The following is a 23,038-nucleotide window of genomic DNA, read 5'->3' on the forward strand; positions in this document are numbered from 1 at the left end:
TTTTTTTTTTTTCAGACTTTCCTTAGAAATACTTATTCAATTCAAGTGTTTATCTCCAAGTGGCCCCTAAAAGGATGTTGGGTAAAGAGCAGCTGACCCATAACAACGGTGATAACAATAATGAGTAACAATGAGACCCCTATTAGTACAAGCCCAGGCTTGTCCTAATGGTTTGCAGTGGGTTTGTTGCAGGTTAAGTTACTGAAAGTGCAGAGCTCTCTGCTTGCCTAGCTCCTGTGAAGTTAACAGATACCAGGGAAATGGTCTCAATATTTTTACTGTGAGTTGAGTCTTTCTGCTGAAGCTGATGGTAAAATCCCTATTGATTTCCAGATGAGCACTATTGACATCTGCTCGATGTTCTTCAGTGTGGATGGAGCTAGTTCATACCCCCTGCTCTGAGTTAAGGGCTCTCGAGTGAAAGAAGCCCAGGGGGATATTGGAAGACTGTGCCAGGGGTATGAATTCACACCGGGAGTGAATCCCTTCCTGGTGTAGCTGTTGTGCATGTCTACAATTACAAAATTGTAATAAGCCTGTTTTCTTCCCCTATTTGCCTTGACTTGAGCAGAGACTTTGGCCTATAACTTGCTGGCTTATCTGTAGAGGGAAAGGAGACCTTTTTTTTTTTGCAAAGGGAATGATGTTATTGAAGGCATGGGAATAATCAAAGCCTGCCTTTGTTCATGGAATATGTGGCTGAATCAGATACTAATCTTAAATGTAGCGCTCTTTTTTTTTCTCACTCATTGCTAGAAAAATGCCCATTTAGTCCTACTTCGATTTAAAGGTAAATGTGTCGTGCATTAAGAGAGTTTTAACGCTATGAGGGATTACAATAAATATTATAATCAAGAGTATAGTTCATTTTTCATTCTATTCAGCTAACTTCCATTCAGAATATAGTCATGTTTTGTTTGGGTTTTTTTGTCTCTTGGAATTCAGCAACTTGTGTTTGAGCACTCATCTTCACAGCAAGGGGGCTTAGCCTTAATGCTTAATAATGCTTCTTGGTACCCAAGGAAGTTTGTTAAACTTCCTAACGCAGATGGTGATATAGTGTGAAACAAGGTACATAGATACTAAACATCTGTATGCTGCCTAACGAGAGACCTTTCAGATTGCTTTAGTTAGCGTACGCAAAGAGGCGGGTCTGGTGAACAGGAATTATAATATGTCTGGGGCTGGGAAGAAGGAATATGGGGACTGAATATGTGGTGATGTCACCGAGACAACGACAGCAAAGTAGATGTTAAAAGAAGCAACAGCAGCAATGGTTGCACTGATTTATTCATTGTTCTGCAGGTTTGAAACTTTTGAAGTGAATAGCTTTGAACAATTTTGTATCAACTATGCCAATGAAAAGCTCCAGCAGCAGTTCAACTTGGTAAGACCCATCTGGGAATTTTGCATAAGATTTAATGGAAAACTGTAAGCAACAGGCAGTCATCAAAGACATATTTTTGTGTACCAGACTTTGCTTGATCTTGCCACCACTGAGATGAGATTACACAGTTGGTATAAATGTTCCTAATTATAGCATAGTCCCCCATAGGTAGCAATCCTGCATTAGGGTTGTACCAAATAGTCATCATGAGAGAGGTAAGTTTTGTTTGAGTTTTGACTTTGTTATAAATCTGAAACTGTGTTTATGAACAACTTTATGCTAATTTAGGCCTTATAATATTTCTTGGGTGCATGGAAATAGTTGGAAAAAATGCATTATTTGCAGCTTCAACCCCAAGTGAAATAAACTTCAGAACTTGTGCTGAATCTGGCTTTCAGGTTTTAAACAAAGGAGCGACTGTTAAAAGGCTTCCCTTACCTGGAGAACTGGAAGTGGGTCCCGTATCCCAGTATCATTTAGGTTCTGGCACAGTATCTCTCTGAGATGTTAACATGTACATGGAGGGCTGTATATACTCAGAGTTAAACATGAAAGCTACAGAACAAATTGTTTGACTCTGCTTTCGCTGAAGCTCATAGGGAATTTTTGTGTTGATCTGAGGAGCAGCAGAATTTGACTCTAATTTTGTTAAAGTGGATCTGTAGGTCTGGATAAACTGTGTAGCAGCTCCAAAAAAGGGAGTGGGGATCTGCTGCTTGGCAGCAGTTTTCTTTATAGCTGTTTTCTGTATGGCTATTACATGTGCATAAGTCTGGTAAAACCACTCTGACTTGAATTTGTGCTTCACGCAGTGTCAACGTTGAGGTGATGTATCTGCCTTGTATCATGGTAGACACATGCACACACAGCAGAGTGAAACAGCAGCTATGTACACTAGTGCAGCTCCTCTTTTCTTCTGAAGTTGTTGCACTCTACTCAAAAGCTGTTTTCTTTGCATGGTGCTACAAACTTGGAGTATCAGTGCAGTGTTTAAAAAATGCAGGTGAAGGTCTGGATTGGTTTTGCACAGTATAACTTGTTTAGTATGTATGATTGGTACTTTTGAAGCTAATAAATGTCAAATGAAGTGATGATTTAATTGAAGAGGTTTTTAAGTCAGCACGGAAGGGGAAAAAAGTGCATTTGAAAAATCCCGTCCCCTGGGACTTAAAATAGATCAGAAACGTTTGCTTGAATTTTTAACTGCTTGTGAATAAATCTGAGAAATTTCTGCCAGTAGGAGAACTTTTTTTGCCAAAAGTCTCCACAAAAATAGCGATCTTCAGAAGACATTTTAATTCATCAAAGCTCTGATGCTGATAACTCTTGGAAACTTGGCTTCTATGTAGCTTTAGTACTGTACTATGATCTCTAGTACTGCATCAGCTACATTATGTTGCTGTGATGGGAATCTGTTGTATTCTCCCCAAGTGTGGTGAGAAACAACATGACTCAAGACACTGGTGTGGGTGAAAGTATTGCCATGTGGACACAACAAAGTCAACATCAAAGTTTAGACTTAATTTTTTGTAATTGCATTCAAATAGCTCACAGAATGCACTCCCCACATCTGAAGGGACCATTTGGGTAGCTTTCTAATTAGAGAATACTTCCACTTCAGACTTCATAATGTTTAACTTTCATATGTTTACTCTGATTTTGGTATCTGCAGGTGGTGGTGTACTTGCAGGTACATTGTATGTCTTTCTACAGTTAAATTTATAGGGCTCCTTAACCATTTCTAAGAAATCTATATGCCCCTAATGGCTACAATAGGGTGGTGAAAATTAATTGATCTGTGATTTTCTTCAAGCAAATTAATTGCATATTACTGTCTTTCGGATCACAGCATGTATTTAAGCTGGAGCAAGAAGAGTACATGAAGGAACAAATCCCTTGGACTCTTATAGATTTTTATGACAACCAGCCCTGCATAGACCTTATAGAAGCTAAACTTGGTATCTTGGACCTGCTGGATGAAGAGTGTAAGGTAAAGAACAACTTTTGTGTAATCGCTGCCATTTTTATCGTTCTAAATAGAAGTTAAAGAATAGGCTATTCCCAGTATATCTGTCTGATTCATATTCACCATCATCATTGGCTCCGGCCAGCTGCACCGTCAAGGAGTAGGCAGGGCCATCTTGCGACTCTTGTTGAATTTATATCCCATGCTAGGCCCTTGAGAAGGTGGCACAGTCTGCAACATGTCCTGTAGTAACCCGACTGCTGTTTTCAAATGCAGAACTCAAGAGGTGTAACTACCCAGTTTTGCAGGCGGAGATGTCGGTCTGACTTGTCCTGGCGACTGAAAGACCCATGCTGATGCTGTCGCAGTGTCCCTGCACTTGTTAGTGTCTGATGCTGCAGCTGCTGCCACTGCAACATAGGACTGGTGCTACCATGGCATAGACTTCCTAGAGACCATCACCGTTCTGGTGCCTCCTATAAATTGAGACCTAAAGCTAATGCCCTGCTCACACAGCCCTAGTTACACTAGTTGTAGGACTTGCAATGGTCATCCCATTCTTTAAGCGCAGGCAGCTTGTTTTGCTTCTCACTACGCTTTGAAGACCGTAGGGACACCCACATTGTTGAAGACTATTGCTATCAACCTCCTAAACTGGACAGACCAGTGTTAGTACTTGATATCAGTGCTCACTTTTCAACCCTGGTTTCTACTTCTGCAATGTGAGTAATTACAGGAATTGACAAGGATTTCACAAATAGCTCTTGTTATCTCACTGCTGTTCATGGTTATCAGACAAACACGTTGGTCTGAAGTGGGGAACCAAAGAGACGCTCTTTGGATTCACTATTTAAACTCCCTTGTCCCTGTTGGGAATTACTAAGAGGCATGGCCTGCCTTTGGTGGAGATTGATTGATTTGATTACTTGCTTCCTTATGTTTCTTATGTGACGCAGTGATTGACTTTGCCATTGAGAGGGAAGAAAGTCCAATACTTAGGCGGCTGGGAATTGGAGGTGATGATATAGCCAACCAACAAGGGTATATTTTATGTCTGAGATGCTGGCAGCAAGGATTTCTGGTTATGAGATCTGTGGGTTGGACCTTTTGTTTTTTTTTCATTTAAATGAATCTGTTTTATCAAGTCTTTAGTCATCACTGGCTTTCTTTAAAATAAGTTGTTTAACTGCATACTGCAGTCTGAGATCATAAATGCCAGGTGGCATAAGATGGATTAGTTGAGAAGATGGTGGAAAAAACACATGTGTATATGGTGCAGCTCCTGCTTCAGTACCAAACCAGGCCTTTGCATGCCATTTTTAATGGCATGGTCTTCATGAAGAGGGATGGTTCCCATTGGAGGAAAAGTGTTAAGTTGTGGTATAAGCATCATGAGTGCCCAACCAGCATAAAACACTAGTGAGGCTGGGCCTAATGAAGATGTGGGTGTGTGGTGAGGCTGGTGATGGGGAGCAAGGTGACTTCCATTTTTAACACTCCTCTTAGCTTGTCGTCTTCCTGCCTGTTAGGGCTTCTGATTATAATTTATTTAAAAGAAAAGAACAAATTAAATCTAATTTTAATATCCTCAGAATAGTGTCATTTCAAATGTGAGCTCAGAAGGAGGTCACGAATCTTTCGATTACTCGATACCATTTTGTTTCACCGGCTGCACTCTAGGCATTGAGCCAATGTCTGATTACTGACGTACGGGGGAGAAGGAATGCTTCCTTGCTGGCCCCCGAGTCCTCTGGCAAAATGTCTTGCTGATAGCTCTGAAGTATCTAGCAATGACTGCTGATGGTGACTGGCTAGGGAGACCACTGCTCCAACTCCGGCCGATAGCAAAATCTTGCTGCCTAGTGAGAACAGCTTTACCCTGCCATTCTCTCCGCTTCTTGTCAAGTGCTGCTGTTTCATCCATACCATGTTGCTGAAGAACTGAAACACCATGAGTAATTCCTAGTACATTGATTGCTGATGTTGTTACAGTATGCCTCTGCGCTTTGGGGGCTGGAGTGATTAGTTGCGGTTGTAATGGACTCTTTTATAATAACGTGCAAATGTTTCACAGCTTTTAACATTTTCAGTGAGCGTGTCAAGTGCAAGTTGCTCTGCTTTCTTGGTAAAACCTTACACCTCCTCCTTGTCCCTGCCTTTATTTCTAGACTCTCCTCCACTCCTCCTTGCTGTTACAAAATAGCAAAGCCCTTTGTGTACTGAAGCATCCTGGGGAGAGAATTGCTTTGCTATAAGCTGCGGTTGGTATAAAGAACAATATGCCAATTGGCAAGTCAGTTCATTAATGCATAGTACAGTTGTTAAATATACTCCAGGACTTGAAACTCCATCTAGGGGTCCTGCAACATAATGAAATACTGGAGCAGAAATGGGGCTTTTTGTCACCAAAGTTCTTGTCTCGCAGCATGATTTTTTTCCCCCCTTCATTTTTAATATACAGCTGATTATTTTTGTGAAGAATTTTTCCATACAAACTGTATCCTGAAGCAATTTAGTGAACTAAGTACATGTGGCTTTAAAGCTTAGCAATAACCGCTTCAGAGTTAAATGAAAAAGGGAGGAGTGATCAACAGAGGGTTGTATGTCATCAGTGAAAGAAATGGGATTTGAATCGAGGTAGGAGCTTAAAGGAACTTGAGCCCCTAAAAGCGGACTACAAAACTTTTGTAGCCCACTGGGAGCATGTTTTTAAAATTGCTTTTGCATACTCCCATTGCTGGGACCTTGTCTGAGTTATGGCTGCTTCCCTCATCTGCTCCACGGATTGCAGAGCTGCCCAGAATCTCCACAGGGCTGTGGCAGAGGGAATTAAACATACTGTGAAGAGCAGAATGAGATCAGTTGTGTTCAGAGAAGGGGGAAAAGGGAATAAGAGAGAACACCAGGGATGTGAGCTTTAGTAACAGCTGTGATAGTGATGGTGCCAACAGGTGGGGACAAGAGAAGTGGTAAGAATTAGAGAAGTTGGGGATGCCAGGGACAAAGTCTCCTGAAACGGCAGGAGAAGGAAGTACTGGAAGCATGGTCAGAAAGGCTTGAAGAGAACCTGGAAAAGATGGACATGGGTGGGACAGAGAGAGACACTGGGGCATGAGTGGTTGTCTGGGCACAGACTGTGGGCAGAAAGAGGCCTTTAGACTTGGCAAGTGAGAGATTGATGATGGGACACGTTAAAGACTGTTCTGGCACATGGTGACGGTCAGAAGTTTGACTGGGCTTTTAGGAGGTTTTTAATTCTTTTTGAAAGAGCCTCTGCATATGTGGATGTAGAGAAGCATTACTGCACCTCTGTCAAGGCTGAGTTCAGTTTTTCCCTCCTTGGCTAAGGGCTGACATTCAAAAAGACTGAGCCTGAATTGATTCAATCTTTTCAGGCTAGTCTAACCTGCATAGATTGAACTGATTTGCAAGGGAACAGACACTCACTTTTGATTCCAGAAATGCAGCCACATGCATTCAGTGGCTTAGACTAGAAGCTGCGGGGCACTACAGCGAGCCCTTGGCTGCAGGAAAGCTGTGCTGGGAGGTGGCGCTTGTCCAGGCCCTGGCAAGGTATGATTTGGGGAGGGGCTTAAACCCCCACCTTGGCCTGCAGGGACCCCAGCAGGGTGTGCCTTTGCCCTGCCAGGGGTGTCCATACCCCCCCATCCCCACTCACTCACTACTCCAGGAGCAGGAGCGTGACCAGACCCTAGTAGCCTGAAGGGAATGGAGGGTTTAATCCCCACATTGATGGGAGTGGTGGCAGTGTGGGCACTAATAGGCTTTGCTTGTACATCTGTGGCTGCAGCAGCCAGATGCTGGTAGCCGGAGGGGAAGGGGGAAGTGGCGCGAGCACTAACACGGTGCTGGCTCCGTCCCATGCTGAAAATTCCCTCGGGCAGGGCCTGTACCTCGGCGCCCAATGCTGATGCAGGTCTGGCTGTGAGGAGGGGATGTGGGGAGAGGGAGTGTGACCTGGCTGCAGGTGCAGAGTGGGGGTGGGAGGGAGCCTGGGCTCATCATGGAGCCCAACTCATCACTGCCTCCTGCTGTGGCAGCATGGCCTGGGCTGGGGTGGCCCTATGGGCAGGGGTCAGCACCTGCCATCTTCTGCCTCTAGCCCCACGTGGGGGCCACAGTTTTCAGGCAGACTGTAGCTAGAGTGCAATTCCCTGCCCCACTCCCTCTCCTGGCATCAGTGGAGCGGATCATTGCAGTGGGCAGAGGTGAAGCACCTGTCATCCACTGTCTGCTCGCAGCAGGCTGCCAGGGGCATGGACAGTGGCAGGGGCAAGCAATAGATGGCCACAGTCTGGTCTGGCCTGGCCTGGCCTCATGGCTCAGGGACATAGGCGAGGATTGGCATGAACGCCGTGGGGTGGGGGAAGGGGTTGAGTGAGTGCTGACTGGAGGTCAGTGACCACCCGCAGATGCCATCAGCAGCAGCCCGTGGCAATCGGGGACTGCCTGCAGACGCTGCCGGCAGTGTGGGTGGCAGGGAGGAGGGGGTGGCAAGTGGTGTCCACCTGCAGGTGCTGCCAGCCGCGTCGGCGGTGCTTTTCACAGGGGGCGCACTGCCAACCTGCGTGCACCCCCTCCGTATCACCAATGACAACTGGGCCACGGCAGCCCTCTCCGAGCGCCCAGTGCTGCTGTGAGCAGGTGACAGGCGACAAGTGCCTCGCCTCCGCCCACCCCGATAGTTCGCTCTGCCACTGGGACAGGGGGTGGGGGGTGGAGAGCTGTGCAGTCTGCTTGCAACCTGTGGCCCTGCCCCCCCGCCCCATGGGGCTGGAGGCAGCAGGTGCTGACCCTCGCAGGAGGCAGCAGTGAGTTGTGCCGAGTGATTAAGTCCTGGCTCCCCTCCATCTCCCCTCCGTGCCTACAGCCAGGTCACATCTCCCTTCCCATAGCTGGACCCGCATTAGCATTGGGCGCTGCTTGCCGTTCTTCCAAGGGACTTGGCCCAGGCTCTGGAGTGCGGGACCTGCCTGTGGGGATCTTCAGCATGGGATGGAGCTGCCACCATGTTGGTGCTCACACCACTGCTGCCTGCAATGGGGGGATTAAACCCCACCTTTCCCTCAGGCTACTAATGTCTGGTTGCTGTGATCCCAGGTGCACAAGCAGAACCTCTCGGTGCCCTCACTGCCCACCTCCACCCACAATGGGGGGATTAAACCCCCCCATTCCCCTCAGGTTACTGGGGCCTGGCCACACCCTTATTCTTGCCGCTGGAGCATTGAGCGAGTGAGCGGGGATGGGGGAGGCTGCGGACCCCTGGCAGGGGCTGCTGCTCCCTCTGCCAGGCAGACCTGGCTGCACTCCAGAGCAGGGTTTCACACCCCCACCCGCTTGTCAGCCAGCCAAAGGAGGGATGATGCTCTGGCTAGGGAGGGGAGGGGTGGGACCAACCCTGCTTGGCTGGAACAGACAGCCCAGCCCAGGGTTGCAGAGCATGCTGGGATACTGGGGGACTGTGATTTAACTTGAACCAGGAAGGGGTAGGGGACAGAAGTTCCATAAACTGGTTTGATCCCAATCAGTTAAGTCTGATACTACCTTCAACCAGGTTTATCTTAAACCGGTTTCAGCCATATTGAAACTATTTTTTGTGCACTGAACTTGTATTCCATTACAGGTTTAAATCATCTTCTGATCACTTAAACTCATTTATGTGCAACATCTGTCCCTATCCCTGAAGGCTGAGTTTTTTGTTTTGTATGGCTCCAAGGTCAGTCTTCTGCAATCTTAGAGGCATTGCCCTGGTAAAGGTAGAATTGTCTGGAGACTTTGAGCTATATGACTTTCTTCATTTAAAAGAATACAGGGCATGCAAAATGTCATAATAAATCTTTATTCCATAAGCACAAACTCAATTTAAACGAGGTTAACTGATTAAAGTGATCTAGGTGGCTCATATTTTAAAAATACCACTTGTGGTAATCAGACCTAATTCTTTACTTTGAAAAGAAGGAGAAATTATCTTTCCAGTGACACATGGCATAATAGTTAACTTTTCATATTGTAGGAGGATCTCTTGTTCAACAAACTGCAAACATTCACTCTCCACAATAAATATTATTTTTGTTTTTTACCTTAAGCTATGGTATCTGCATAAACATATTATGTTAAAATCTGTCCAAAATATAAATGTGGCTATTTATGACTCCAGTGCAGTTGCCAGTTGTTTTCTGTTTGGTCTTGGCCAGATACAGGGCTCTGGTTGGATAGCTTTGAATCCCAATCATATCTTTGCACACATCAATGCAAGTACCAGTATAAAAAATACATTTTCCTTGCATGATCTGTTAGTTGCTTGCACTGCTGAAAATCACTGGAAATAAACATGGCATCTTTCAATGCTGTGCAGCTAAATCATCGATGACTTGTGTTGTATGAGCAGCTGCATGTAGGCTAAAAGAAGGGCAGCACCTTTGGGGTTTCCAGTGTGGTCCTTCATTAGTTCTAATCGGATGGCAAAATAACCCCTTCTACATCATTCTGTCACCCTTTTTGCCTCAGAAGGCAAGCACATTATTTTCCTGAGCATCAGAATATGCAGCAAAGCTTTGGAGCGCTGCAGAGTTTTGGAATACCGAGGCAATTCGGGTTTTAATATACATTGAAGAGAGAATAATTGAAATTCCTATTATTAGTGTTTAATTGCTAAACTAGTAGTTTTGAATAAATTCCATTGTTCATCCCCTGGTTCTTGCTGGAGATTGAAGGTCAGAGTGAACACATTCCCTTTTTTTTATCTGATATGTTCCCTAATCTCTGGTGGTTAGGTGTTTGGAAGGCTGGGAAAATCTTACTAGCATAAAATAAATAGTTTCCGTTTTGAACCCAGGTCTCAGAGTGTGCCATAGATTTGTTTCTATTCCAGTGGCATCTACTCAGTCCCAGTAGGTACCGAACAAACAAGTGAAACAAAGGCAGGCTGCCACAAGTCTAGGATTTAAACAGTATATGGCCAACCTTTGAACTGAAAGTTGGGGGAGAGCTAGTGGGGGCAAGGAAACCGTAGAGACAAGTATAGTTGCACAAACTGGTAATCAAAGGTGATTGCTGTGACTAACACATGGGTGAACTGAACCATTTTTTTTTTTTTCCTTGTGGGAGCCAATGAATAAAATGATCTGGTCCTGATGAGATGGCTTCTGTATAAATCTGTGTGGGTTCTGTGGTCTTTCCAATATTGCAACGATTTTTGTGGGTGGCATCTTTTACTGGACCTCCTGAATAGCAGGGAAGGACATAGTCAAGCTTTTGAGTATCGCTCTACGCTTCCTCAGGTACACTTGTCTGCGTCTCTCCCAGGTATGCAGTTGGTCCAATAAAAGGAACCAGCCACAAAAATCCTTGCCTTGAATTTTTTCCTGGACCACCGCAGCTTGCAGCATGATCACAACATTACCATGAAAATACTCAGGTTTCCATGTGAGTCCACTCATCTGGTCTTCTGTCTCCAAGGGTAGCTTATGGCAGATGCTTCTCAGGAAGCATAAAAGAACGAAGACGTGTACCTGACCGGTCGTGTAACAGTCCGGCTGGAGGTACTTGGAGATGGTGGGACCTTGTTTCTAGGGAAGAACAAATAACCCTGCGATCTCTCATTCTGCTTGTATATTGAAATACACTGTGGCCAGAAGCAGGTTTTACTGAGAAGTGCATAAATTAAAAAAGACCTTATAAAAGAGAAGTCATGAATGTACTCAGTGTTGAGCTGTATTCTAGGGCAGCATTTCTCAGCTGGTGGGTCACGACCCAAAAGTGGGTCGCAAGAATATTTGAAAGGGTTGCAAGGAAGTCCCTGCAAAACCCATGAAAGCGTGGGTTTCCCTGTGTAGGCTGGCACCATTCCAGGCTGCTAATGCTGCTTGGGATGGTTGGAGGGAGCAAATGCACGTGCATGCAGATGCACATGGCCAGCATACAGTGAAGCCAGGTCGTAGGAGCAGAACCAGCCACTGGATGCAGGTTAGCCTATAGGGAGTGGGAGATGGAGGTCCAGGGGACTGTCCAGCTGGCGGTGTGTGTGTGTGTGTGCATGCACATGGGCTCTGGGAACGGTGGCCAGACATGGGGCTGCAGCAGGGCAGGGGGAGCGATGAGAAGGTGCCTGGCCCTTCAGCGTGAAAATAAGGCAGGGGCAGCTCTTCGCGGTGGGGAGCTGCATGTCTTGGCTGGCGGCAGGGTGTGGAGCCCTGCACTTGCTGCTCGCGCTCCAGCCCAAGTGGGATGGGGGCAGCTGGGGGCCCCCTCCAGCAGAACTGGGGGGACAAGGGAGCTGTAGATTGGGAGTGAGGGACACCAGTGTGGCCTGGGAGAGTGGGGGGAGGCAGAGGGCTGTGGCTTAGGGGTGAAGGGCACCAGCAGATCCAGAGGGCTGTGGCTTGCAGGTGAGGGACACCGGCAAAGGACTTTGGGTCAGGCACCTGCAGGGACGGGAGTGTGGGTCAGGACAAGCCATCGATCTTGGGAAATGGGTCCCGGAACAAAAAAGGTTGAGAACCACTCTTCTTGGTGATGAGTTTTCTCCTCCCTTATTGTTTTGGTGCCTTATCCAGCTGGTTTAAAGCTAGCTCTGGTCTCACTATATCACACTGGCATGTGCAGTATAAATCTGTCCGTGGTCAGAGCAATGGAGTGGATGGTCTTCGCGTCTCTGGCTACAGAGAAGGATGTAGCAAGTGTTGCTTGCCATGAATTTTTCTGACCCTAGGGATAAAAGCAAAGGCTGCTTGGTATCTTCTGGCTGGATACCAAGGAACCCTCTCTAGTTATAGAGAATAGATGTATTTCTATGTAAGATAATAGTTTTATGCCAGTGTATATCAATGAAGAAAACTGAACAGCATTTGGTCTCAGTAAGGTACCTTCCTACCTACTTACTTGCTAGGAATTTTGCAGGTTAATTCTATGTTGAATAAAAGTGCAGAGATCATTAGCACTGTTAGTCTAAGGTCAGGAAGAAGGGGTCCTGTCCCCGTCCCATTCCCCCTCCTTCCCTCCCTCCAACACTTGAACTGAAAACAGATGCTTGTGACGGTTCCACCTGCTTTCCTCTGTTTCTGGGGGGAGTGTGGGGGGTGAGGGAGTAGTGGAAAGCTGATCCAGCTCTGTCTGCTTTAGGGTCAGCAAAGCCCTAACTTCAGAGGCTCATGCACATACGCTGCAGCTGTTCCTGGGTTGGCTGTGCAGCCGGCACACAGGCAGCTTCACCTGGAGGCAGCAGCACCTGGTTGAGAAGCAGTGAGGTAAACAGGCAGCACCAATGGTGCTTCTCAAGCACAGGTGCCATCACATTACAAAAAAAAAATGGAGGGGTGTCCTGGCTCTGAAAAGGTTGAGCACTTTTGCCTTGGAGACTAACTGATTCAGAGAGGCATGAGCTACTTCAGGAGTTGGCAATCTTGTTGCTGTTGGCTGCGGATTTTACAACCCAGGCCCCTGCAAATCTTCCCTCCCCAACCCACTTCTCTGGCCATCAGCAGCCGTCATGGAGGGATAGATGGAATGAAGCAGAAATTTCACAGATTTGCCTTGAAATTTGGTGTGCCTCCTGGAAGCACATGGTAGCATTTGTTTTTCAGATTTAGAGCCATCTGATCTGGGGTCTGTCCCCCGCATCCTTCTCCCAGAAAAAAGAAAATAAATAGAATCTGTCAAGTTTAAGAAATTCTGTTTTCTTTTTTTATATACCTGGGGATGAAATCATGGCTCTGATCAGACCGAGAATAATCTATTGCTCAATGTTTAGCCCACCTAGGACATGGGAGGTGAAACTTTAAGAATGGTTGGAAAGCTTTTCTCTCAGGAGAGGCACAAACCTGATGCTGCAAAGGCTTGTACCAAGCAGTCAGACAGGCTCCTAGCCAGCCACTTTCCACATGCAGTGGTTATCACTGTGGACCAAGCAATCACCACTAAAATAGTTTGTTGCACAGGCATGTTAACTTGATTCTGGTGGCAGTGGAGATATGCTTACAGATCTTGCTTTTATTCTTAAGGTAGGGCTGTGTCCCATTAGGTGTCTGTTGATCAGTAGAGTGTCTGCCTCTCATGACTGAGTGGAGACCTACCTAAATCAAGCGAAGAGATTTGAGCGATCTGCTCGCAATGCCCAGAGCCAATTCTGTGGTCTTTTCATGGTGAACCCCCCTCATTACTGATTGGCCAAGAGGCAAAAACCATGGCATAATTAAATAGGAAAGTCTGTGGAAATATCAACTACGTTACTGCATTATTATAAATTCCAGTATTAAATCTAAATTGAAATATATTATGAATATAAATGTATTCACAATATGAATTGTAAATAATATCATAATTTATTATTAGTGTTCTACAAAAAATTTAGTAATACTAAATAATACTAACCTTGATGGAAAGAATTCATGTTAGTTATTAAATGCAGCATCTAGCAGCAGTTGCAACTGACATCCGCTGTGTCTGCAATGTGAACGTTTGTCCATACACTGAGATCATATATTCTGCATCCACTGAATTGGCTGGAATGGTAAGGCAGGATTTTGCTAAGCTGTGGAGATGTGGAAACCAATTGGAAACAAACTCCCAAAGCAGTTGCAGTCAAAGGCATTTGGCACTCTTTGACAAAGTTCATGTAAGCAGCACATTCCTTGTCATATTCTTTATGCTATATAGGGATTGAGTTCAGTAGCTGAGCAATGAGGAGGGTCAAAACTCAGAAAAGGCACCTGCCTGGGGTCAAGAATGCAAACAGCACTAAAAAAAGGGAGGCAGTTGGTTGTTTGAACTGCAGTGGTAGTGACTGAACTGGACATAGGCCTGTTGAAAGTCTTTGGGTTAGAGTCAGAGGGGAGAGAAACGAGAGTGGTGTCGTGGTGGGGGTCTGCTCTAGACTACCAGACAAGGAGGAAGTGGTAGACGAGGCTTTCTTCAGACAGCTAGCGGAAGTTTCCTGATCACAGGCCCTGGTTCTCACGGGGGACTTCAGTCACCCTAACATGTGCTAGGAGGGTAGCACAGCAGCGTGCAGGCAATCCAGGAAGTTTTTAGAAAACGTTGGGGACAACTTTCTGGTGCAAGTATTGGAGTGGCCAACTAGGGGCCATGCTCTTGACCTGCTCCTCACAAACAGGGAAGACTTGGTGGGGAATGTAGTAGTGGATGGCAACTTGGGCAGTGACCACAAGATGATAGAATTCAGGATCCTGAGGACAAGAAGGATGGAGAGCAGCAGAATAAGGATCCTGGACTCCAAAAAAGCAGACCTCAACTTGCCCAGGGAACTCGTAGGCAAGATGCCCTGGGAAGCCAGTCTGAAGGGGAGAGGAGTCCAGGAGAGCTGGCTGTACTTCAAAGAAGCCTTGGTGAGAGTGCAGGAACAAACCATCCCGATGTGCAGGAAAACCAGCAAGTATGGCAGAAAACCAGCTTGGCTTAGCAGGGAACTCCTTCAGTAAAGTAAATCACGAAAAGGAAGCTTATGAGAAATGGAAACTTGGACAAATAACCAAGGAAGAATATAAGAGCATTGCTCGGGCATGGAGGGATGATGTCAGGAAGGCCAAAGCGCAATTGGAGTTGCAGTTGGCAAGGGATGTGAAGGGTAACAAGGGTTTGTACAAGTATGTTGGTAGCAAGAGGAGAATGAGGGTAAGTGTGGGTCCCTTAATGAATGGGGGAGGTAACCTTGTGACAGAGGATGCAGAAAAGACTGATGTACTCAATGCCTGTTTTTGCCTCAGTCTTCACAGGCAAGGTCAGCTCCCAGACTACTGCTCCAGGCAGCACAGTTTGGGGAGGAGAGGAGCAGCCAACAGTGTCAAATAGGTTAGGGCCCATTTAGAAAAGCTGGACATATACAAGTCCATGGGGCCGGACGGGATGCCCTTGAGGGTGATGAGGGAGTTGGGTGATGTGATTGCAGAGGTGCTGGCCATCATCTTTGAAAACTCATGGCAATCGGGAGAGATCCCAGATGATTGGAAAAGGACAAACATAGTGCCCATATTTAAGAAAGAGAAGAAGGAGGATCCAGGGAACTACAGACCAGTCAGCTTTACCTCCGTCCCTGGAAAAATCATGGAGAAGATCCTCAAGGAATCCATTTCTAAACATTTGGGGGAGTAGGTGATTACGAACAGTCAGCATGGATTCACCAAGGGCAAGTCATGCCTGACCAACCTGATTGCCTTCTGTGATGAGATGACTGGCTGTATGGACATGGGGAGACCAGTGGTTATGGTGTACCTCAATTTAAGCAAGGCTTCTGATGTGGTCTCCCACAACACTCTTGCAGGCAAGCTAAGGAAGTGCGGGCTGAATGAGCGGACTGTGAGGTGGATAGCAAACTGGCTGAAGCTTCGGGCTCAGAGGGTAATAATCAATGGCTCAGTGTCTAGTTGGCAACTGGTATCAAGTGGAGTGCCCCAGGGATCAGTCTTGGGGCTAGTTTTGTTCAGTGTCTTCATCAATGACCTGGAAGATGGCGTAGAGTGCACCCTCAGTAAATTTGCAGGTGACACCAAGCTGGGGGGAGCAGTAGATATGCTGGAGGGTAGGGCTAGGATTCAGAGTGACTTTGATAAATTGGAGGATTGGCCCAAAAGAAATCTCATGAGGTTCAACAAGGACAAAAGCAAAGTCCTGCACTTAGGACGGAACATTCCCATGCGCTGGTACAGGCTGGGGCTGACCGGCTGGGCAGCAGCTCTGCAGAAAAGGACCTGGGGGTGACAGTGGACAAGAAGCTGAACATGGGCCAGCAGTGTGCCCTTATTGCCAAGAAGGCTAACGGCATCCTGGGCTGCATTGGTAGGTGTGTTGCCAGTAGGTCCAGGAAAGTGATTAGTCCTATCTAGTCAGCGCTGGTGAGGCCACATCTGGAGTACCGTGTTCAGTTTTGAGCCCCCCACTATAGAAAAGATGTGGACAGATTGGAGAGAGGCTAGCAGAAGACAACACAAATGGCGAGGGGCCTGGGGGACATGACTTCTGAGGAGAGGCTGAGAGAACTGGGCTTATTTAGTGTAGAGAAGAGAAGACAGAGGGGATTTAATAGCAGCCTTCAGCTACCTGAAGCGGGGTTCAAAAGAGGATGGAGTTAGACTGTTCTCAGTGGTGGCACACGACAGAACAAGGAGTAATAGTCTCAAGTTGCAGCAAGGGAAGTTTAAGTTAGATATTGGTGGGGAAAAAATTCTCACTAGGAGGGTAGTAAAACGCTGGAACAAATTACCCGGAGACGTGGTAGAAGCTCCATCCGTGGAGGTTTTTAAGGCTCGGGTAGACAAAGCGTTGTCTTGGATGATCTAGTTGGGGATGGGTCTGCTTTGAGCAGGGGTTGCACTAGATGTGACCTCCTGAGGTTCCTTCCAGCTGTAACTTTCTATGTTTCTGTGATTGTATTTGTAGTACTGATTTGAACTTGGCAAATACTGCAAACAGTTCTTGTCCCCGCTCATTTTCATGTTGACAGTTTGAAAGTTGTTGTGATGCCATGTTTGACTGACTTTATCAAATCCATCAGCTGCATGTGTGCTTGGTGGATCAAAGCTTGCCAACTTTCAAACCACGTTAGAAGCTCCATAAGTTGGATCGCAGTTTCAGCCACAAACTTAACTTGATCTTCAATGTTGCCCTCTTTTAAAAGATCACATAGTTTAAGCATGCACTGTGTGCTATGTGTAATTTCAAGCTTCCTGCGCTCAAATTGCAGGTCATACTTCATATTCTTTGCATGGTGACAAACTGCGTTAAACCACAAATTCCACCTTGTAAGCACGGGCTCTGGTGGAAGTGACAGTCGCATGTAGATACCTGTTTTGGTTGGCAATGGACTCCTTGTATCAAAGCTTACAGCCTGGGCAATGTCTGAACACCTTTTTTTAGAAGAGGAAACCAGGCTATCTACATGAGGAAAACGTGTGCGAGACATCACTTAATAAAGGATGTGTGCATTGCAGGCGACATGAATTGTGTTGGGCATCATTCTGTGGAGCACATCAGAGAAAGCTTTGCACATATATACATAGCATTATCAGACAGAAATGCTGAGATCTTGTTAAACTTAAGCTGTAGTTTTACAATAGCCTTCACTATAGCTTGTGCCATAGTAGAAAAATTGACAGACACGAGGTGAGCCGACTGCATTTGAAAAACAGGCAAGTTATGGTCTGTCCAGCTCCCGGGTACAAATAAAACGAGAGAACATAGTTATCTTGGGCGTCTGTTGCTTCATCTGCTACAATCGAGATTGATTCATATTCTGCCAATGCAGTTGTAGACTGAACACGTGAACCAATTACTCCTGGTAGATGATCTTGGTGAAGCTTGTTTGCACATGGGGAAACTGCCAGCATTTGGCATGTGTTTGTTCAAGTAGCCCCTGTATGTGGGGTTATCAATTTTCTCCAGAGCGATGTTAGCGGCCATGAATGCCTCCAGTGTGCGAATGTGGCCTCTCTTCTTGTCAAACTGCTTTTGGTGGTTCTTTTACAGATTGATGGCATAGACTCTTGTTTTTTGGTCTTACCTTCAGCCTCTGCAGCAGCCTTTCACTTTATGTGCAACTCGGACTCTAAATGTTTCTTAGTAATGTTTTTCTTTGACACATCCAGAGTCACGTTGCATGATGAACAAAACAATTTACTACCATCTTCATGCAAGTTTCCTGCAGAGCACTGCTTTTCATGATCCTGAGCTGAAATGTATTTTATCTTTTCTGGCCGCCTTTTCACTCATCTTCAGACTGCAGCATTGCTATAGCATTGCATCTGGCTTCTTAAAATATGGCACTGAAACCCTTTTGCTTTCCTGACCAGTGCCGTCACTGAGTTTAGCTAGGCCTCTCTGTAGCTTGTTCTTGAACCACGTGCTATATGGCTGCAGGGATTGCCTGTTCCAGTGAGGGCTTTAAATTTTTTTCAGCCTATTCTGCACAAAACCATGGGAAATATCATTTTTTGCAGTGATCACGGGAACCACAATACCACAATTTAAGTAGGTCCCTTGTGATGAGTTGTGTGAGATAAGGAGACTGTTTGTTTGAAAACGGGTGGGAGGGCGAGGGTTTTTTTTTCTTTTTGTATTGTAGTAGATTACTGTGGGGTATTTGGATGGCTCTTTCAAAGACACAGTCTTTTTCTCTTCTGAAATGTCTTTGGGTAAAGGCAGTTTTTAGATTAATGAGGTGGTTGTTGTAAGTCTTGCATTCAAAAGCATGTCTAATTTTATCCCAGCTACATGGTTGGCCCAGTAAAAGATATCGCCCTAAGAAATCCTTGCCTCTTGCATAATTTCTGGACCATCACAGCTACAAGTACTTTGAGAGCAGGTGTGGCATCTGAGGTCCTGGCTTGGAGTACAGCTTTCCTAGTGTGTTTAGGATGATTGGTCATTTTGGAGACATAAGCATGGTGGATATAGGTTTTCTGTATGCAGTTGCTTCTAGGGTGCCATCCTGGATGTGGATCGTAGCATCTAGAAAGTTGATGTTAAAGTATTCCAGAGAATTTGTTTGAAAGGTGCTAGTCGGTGAACCTATGGTAAAAGTCAACAAAGCGATCCAAGGTGTTCAGTTCAGATTAAAATGTAATTTATGTATTGCAAGTAAAGTACAGGGTTGGGTGGCATAGCTTTCTAAAAATTCCTTCCAGGTGGCTCCTGAAGGAATAATAAAATATATCAATAAAATATATCCCCCTCCCCCCCAAGTCCTTACCTTGTCTTATTTGGTATTCAGATTGTGATCAGGTGAATTGAGGTAGGAGTGATGGCCAGACCATATCATGGCACTGTAAACGAAAGCTGCTTGCAAAGGTGGAGGTAGAGATGAAAATCAAGGAGCTGAGCTGTTTTACAGAGCAACTTGTATCTTAGCTGCACATTGTGCTTGCTCCAGATTAAGGCTGAAGGGCTTGAGTCTAAACGTCAGTCTAAATACAGCTGTCTGCAAATAGAAATCATTTGCTTTGTGCTGCATTTTCTAGAGCTCCTGACCCTTTTGGTTCAGTACTTGATGACACTAGTTTTTGTAAAGTCCCTTTTATATGGAATATCCGATACAGGTGTGCTGATTGCCATTGATTTCATTCTTTACTAACGGATTGACAAACCTTACTCTTTCTCCAGTTTAGACTGGTAAGACAAACTTATCTTAGCTTTAGTTGTAGACAGATGTTCTTGTGTTGCATGACTGCTGTAGAATCATGCGCTTAGGACTGTGTTGGTAGTTTTCAGAGATTGCATTCAAACAGTATTGGGATGGCAAAAATAGATCTAAGCGTAGTCTTTATGAAATATTCCCTTCATTCGCTAGTCCTTACTGATAGCCTTAGGGCATTCAATTCATTCATTTCCTTTAGGCTGCATATCTCAGTTGCAAGACAAGAGTAATCAAGGTCACTTTTGTTGCTCACTGCTCTTGAATATTTTTTTCCTCTTCTTTTTTACCAGTTTATGTAGGCAGAAGTGAGGGAGTGATGCCTGAATAATAACAGGGAAGAAGCCACATTTAACATACTTTGGGGTGCACCTGGTGGCGCTTTGTTCATCATACTGAGTAGTGGGTTCAAGGGACTTCGAATGAAAAGGCATAACTCATTCCCATTTTGGTCTAGCAGAGCTAGTACACATTTTTGTAGCTTCTAGGCTGTATAGATTTAAAGAACAAACAAAGCATTGCTCTCTGGTGACTGTAGACAACGATGCTGGTCTTCTGAAGGCAAGCTGCTTATCCCCAATAGGATATGATGCAGTTATATATTTTTTTAAGGGTTAGCCTATGCTTTATAGGACCTTTCATTCTGAGGAGTTGCCAAGCAGTTTGTAAATGAACACACAATGGTGTACAAACAATGTTCTCTTATTTATAAAAAAATAAATAAATAAAAAAATAGAAAAATGGTGTTAATGGCAGTGAAGCATAAAGCTTTTGGCAATACTATACAGTGGCTTAGCAGAAATGTAGAATAGCCAAAGTAAATGTAACTCGTTTTCCTTGTTGTGAGGAGTTCAGCTGAAAGTACCCAACTGCTGTTGGCCTAGGAAATCAGGCCTAGTAGTTTTAGTGTGTGAAACTACTATGGGACTCTTGAAAAGTATAGACTACCAGCACTCCTCACACTTCTTCCTGCTCACCCCAGCTGCACAAACCCCCTAAACCTGATGTTATATTGGTTCAGGAAGTGGAATTGTACCACTAGTGTGTCCTATCACTCCTAAACCTTGCGTCCAAGGGCAAGAATGATCCAGTTATCGGAGCATTAGCCTGGAACTTAAGAAATCTGGATTCATTTCCTTGCTCCACCACCGACTTCTTCTATTTAGGATACGTCTACCCTGCTTCCTGAGCAAGACTGGGCATGCCATTGAGAAATAAGCTCCATCCTTTCCATGTGCACGTTGGCCCACAAGTTTGTTGGGTAGATCAATTGCCCCAGTCCCGAACACATGCCTGAGTCGGGGAGCCTGATCCTTGTACAAATGTGTGTGCTTGGGGCTGCACCAAATTGTTGTCTTAGCAAACTTTTGGACCAAGGTGGTGCAGCGTGCCTAGCCACAGTCAGGAAGCATTGTAGATGTAATCTTTTAGGGTCTGATCCACAAAGGGACTCTGCCCCTGTGAGATGGGCTCCTGCTCCTAGCCTTAAGCATGTTTACCCTATGACTGACTGTTCAGTGCCAAAGAAGAAGCCAGGGTGGGAGCAGAGATGGTTCCTGTTGGCAAAAGCCAGGGCTTCATGGGCTGCACCTGTCCCACAGGCTGTAGTTTCTGTGGGGAAGTTAGCGAGGTGCCCAGCAACTATTAAAGGGGGGACGAAATAGTAACCTATGCTGAAAGCAGAACTAACGCTAGTTATTTGAGCAAGGTGGAGGGAAGAGGAAAATGTATATAAATATTTTGCGTATAAGTAAATAATTCATCTGTGCCCTGCACTAGGGATCAGTCTCTGACAACATATTGTTTAATATCAGCAAATACAGAACAGAAAAGCCTCTGTGTTGAGTGAGGTGTGTCTCTTGTTGTACTTCTTAGGTTCCCAAAGGAAATTTATTGGCTTGGTTTGATTAGCCAGGCCATGCTTGTAGGCACCACGTGTGGCTGTCGGAGCCACTCTTACAATACTCGGATTTTAAAGAGCTGGGGATTCTCTGGAAAGACCTGAATTAAACCTTTGAATCTTGTTTTGAGCTTTAATTCTCTAAAACAAAAGTCTTATTTTGCTGCCAAAAGTGGGCTTTGTTCTTAAAAATGCTGACATTTCTGCCCAAGTTAATAATAAGCTTTGTCTAAATGTAGAAAAGTGAGGGAAGTGAGGATCAGTAGTAAGCATTAGATTTGCAGTTTGGTACTGTAAAATTTCACCCTGAATAAAAAAAAATGTTGATTACAGGCCCAATTTTTTTGCACTGGAATACAAATGCAAAAATAAAAAGGACTTGTTTTGCAGTGATCAAAGTAGCAAGAACTAAGATGCCAAAAGGGTTATTTTTGTTCTGCAATTATTAACAAATTCAACAAATGGTGATGTTCATAATTCCCCTTATTTATTTTTTTTAACACTGGTAAGTTAACGTGCTTCCAGCTGACCAAACACTAAAAATAGCCCCAGTCCCAAAATGCATACAGCCTAGCAGTCCTGTGCAGCTTTGCAGTTAGTGCGTGTTAGCTGAGCACCACTGTGCTCTGTGGAGCTGCGATGCGTGGTATTAGCGGAGGGTCTGGAAACTCTGTGAAATCTGGAGAAGGGCTGATGTTCATTTTGTTGTAACTTCACTTTCTGTGCTAATGTACATTACAAACTTTGGTGATGCCAGCTATGAATTTTCCTATGTTTCTCTCTCCCTTGCTGTCCATTATACATGAGTTAACCTCAGTAAATCTTCTTATCAAGCTGTCTCTCTTGCTTGAATTTGCTCCCCGCTAAGGACCCGTTCCTTCCCTGCCATCCACAGGAAGTTCAGAAGTTTTTAACAACACTATCAAGGCATAAGCCATCTACTAATATACCCTGTTTTTTTTCTCTCCCTTCTTTAGGTTCCTAAAGGAACTGACCAGAACTGGGCCCAGAAATTGTATGATAGACACTCTGCCAGCCAACACTTCCAGAAACCGCGAATGTCCAACACCTCTTTCATTGTGGTGCACTTTGCAGATAAGGTAACTGGGCGTATCTAGCCTGTAAGGCTCTTTAAACACACCAGTCTGGCGCACACTGGCTAGGGTAGTTAGAAGTTTAAATAGCTTTGGTTTTTAAACCATGTTCAGCTCTTTTAGGTGGGGACTTCCAAAGTTGCATAAGGCCTAGGGATGCCTGATTGCCACTAATATTGGTTGGGCATCCAAGTCCATTGGTTGGCTTTGAGAATTCACCTTTAAACTCTGTGCACAGTTTAAAATAAGTGGTTTTGAGTCTTTTCATTTAAACAAACAAACTAACCCCCCTACCATGTGCAGAACGCTACATTGAAATAATGTAAGTTAGTCAAAACTGATTGTTTCATCTGGTATTTAGCTTACTGCCAATCTTAGACAGGCTACAAGGGTGGGCAGATGTGAATAGGATGGGATTCAGCTCAGACAAGTGCAAGGTGATGCACCTGGGGAGGAACAACCGGCACCATACCTACAGGTTGGGGAACTCCCCTCTTGTCATGCATCCACAGATGCATCTCAAGCAGGTCCA

General features: G+C 45.1%; 1 protein-coding gene across 1 annotated transcript in view; it reads left to right on the forward strand.

Annotated features, from left to right (window-relative positions):
- Positions 1 to 23,038, forward strand: part of LOC109307664 (unconventional myosin-Vb-like) — a gene marked incomplete at its 5' end in the record, with an annotated part of 224,144 nt that overhangs the window by 131,071 nt on the left and 70,035 nt on the right. Inside the window, 3 exons of the mRNA XM_019531676.1 lie at positions 1,306 to 1,387; positions 3,237 to 3,377; positions 22,390 to 22,512. Coding sequence (XP_019387221.1) covers positions 1,306 to 1,387; positions 3,237 to 3,377; positions 22,390 to 22,512 — 346 coding nt within the window. The remainder of the gene's footprint in view (positions 1 to 1,305; positions 1,388 to 3,236; positions 3,378 to 22,389; positions 22,513 to 23,038) is intronic.

This window comes from Crocodylus porosus, unplaced genomic scaffold (genome assembly GCF_001723895.1).
Source record: "Crocodylus porosus isolate Cpor-Errol unplaced genomic scaffold, CroPor_comp1, whole genome shotgun sequence".
Classification (NCBI taxonomy): Eukaryota; Metazoa; Chordata; order Crocodylia; family Crocodylidae; genus Crocodylus; species Crocodylus porosus.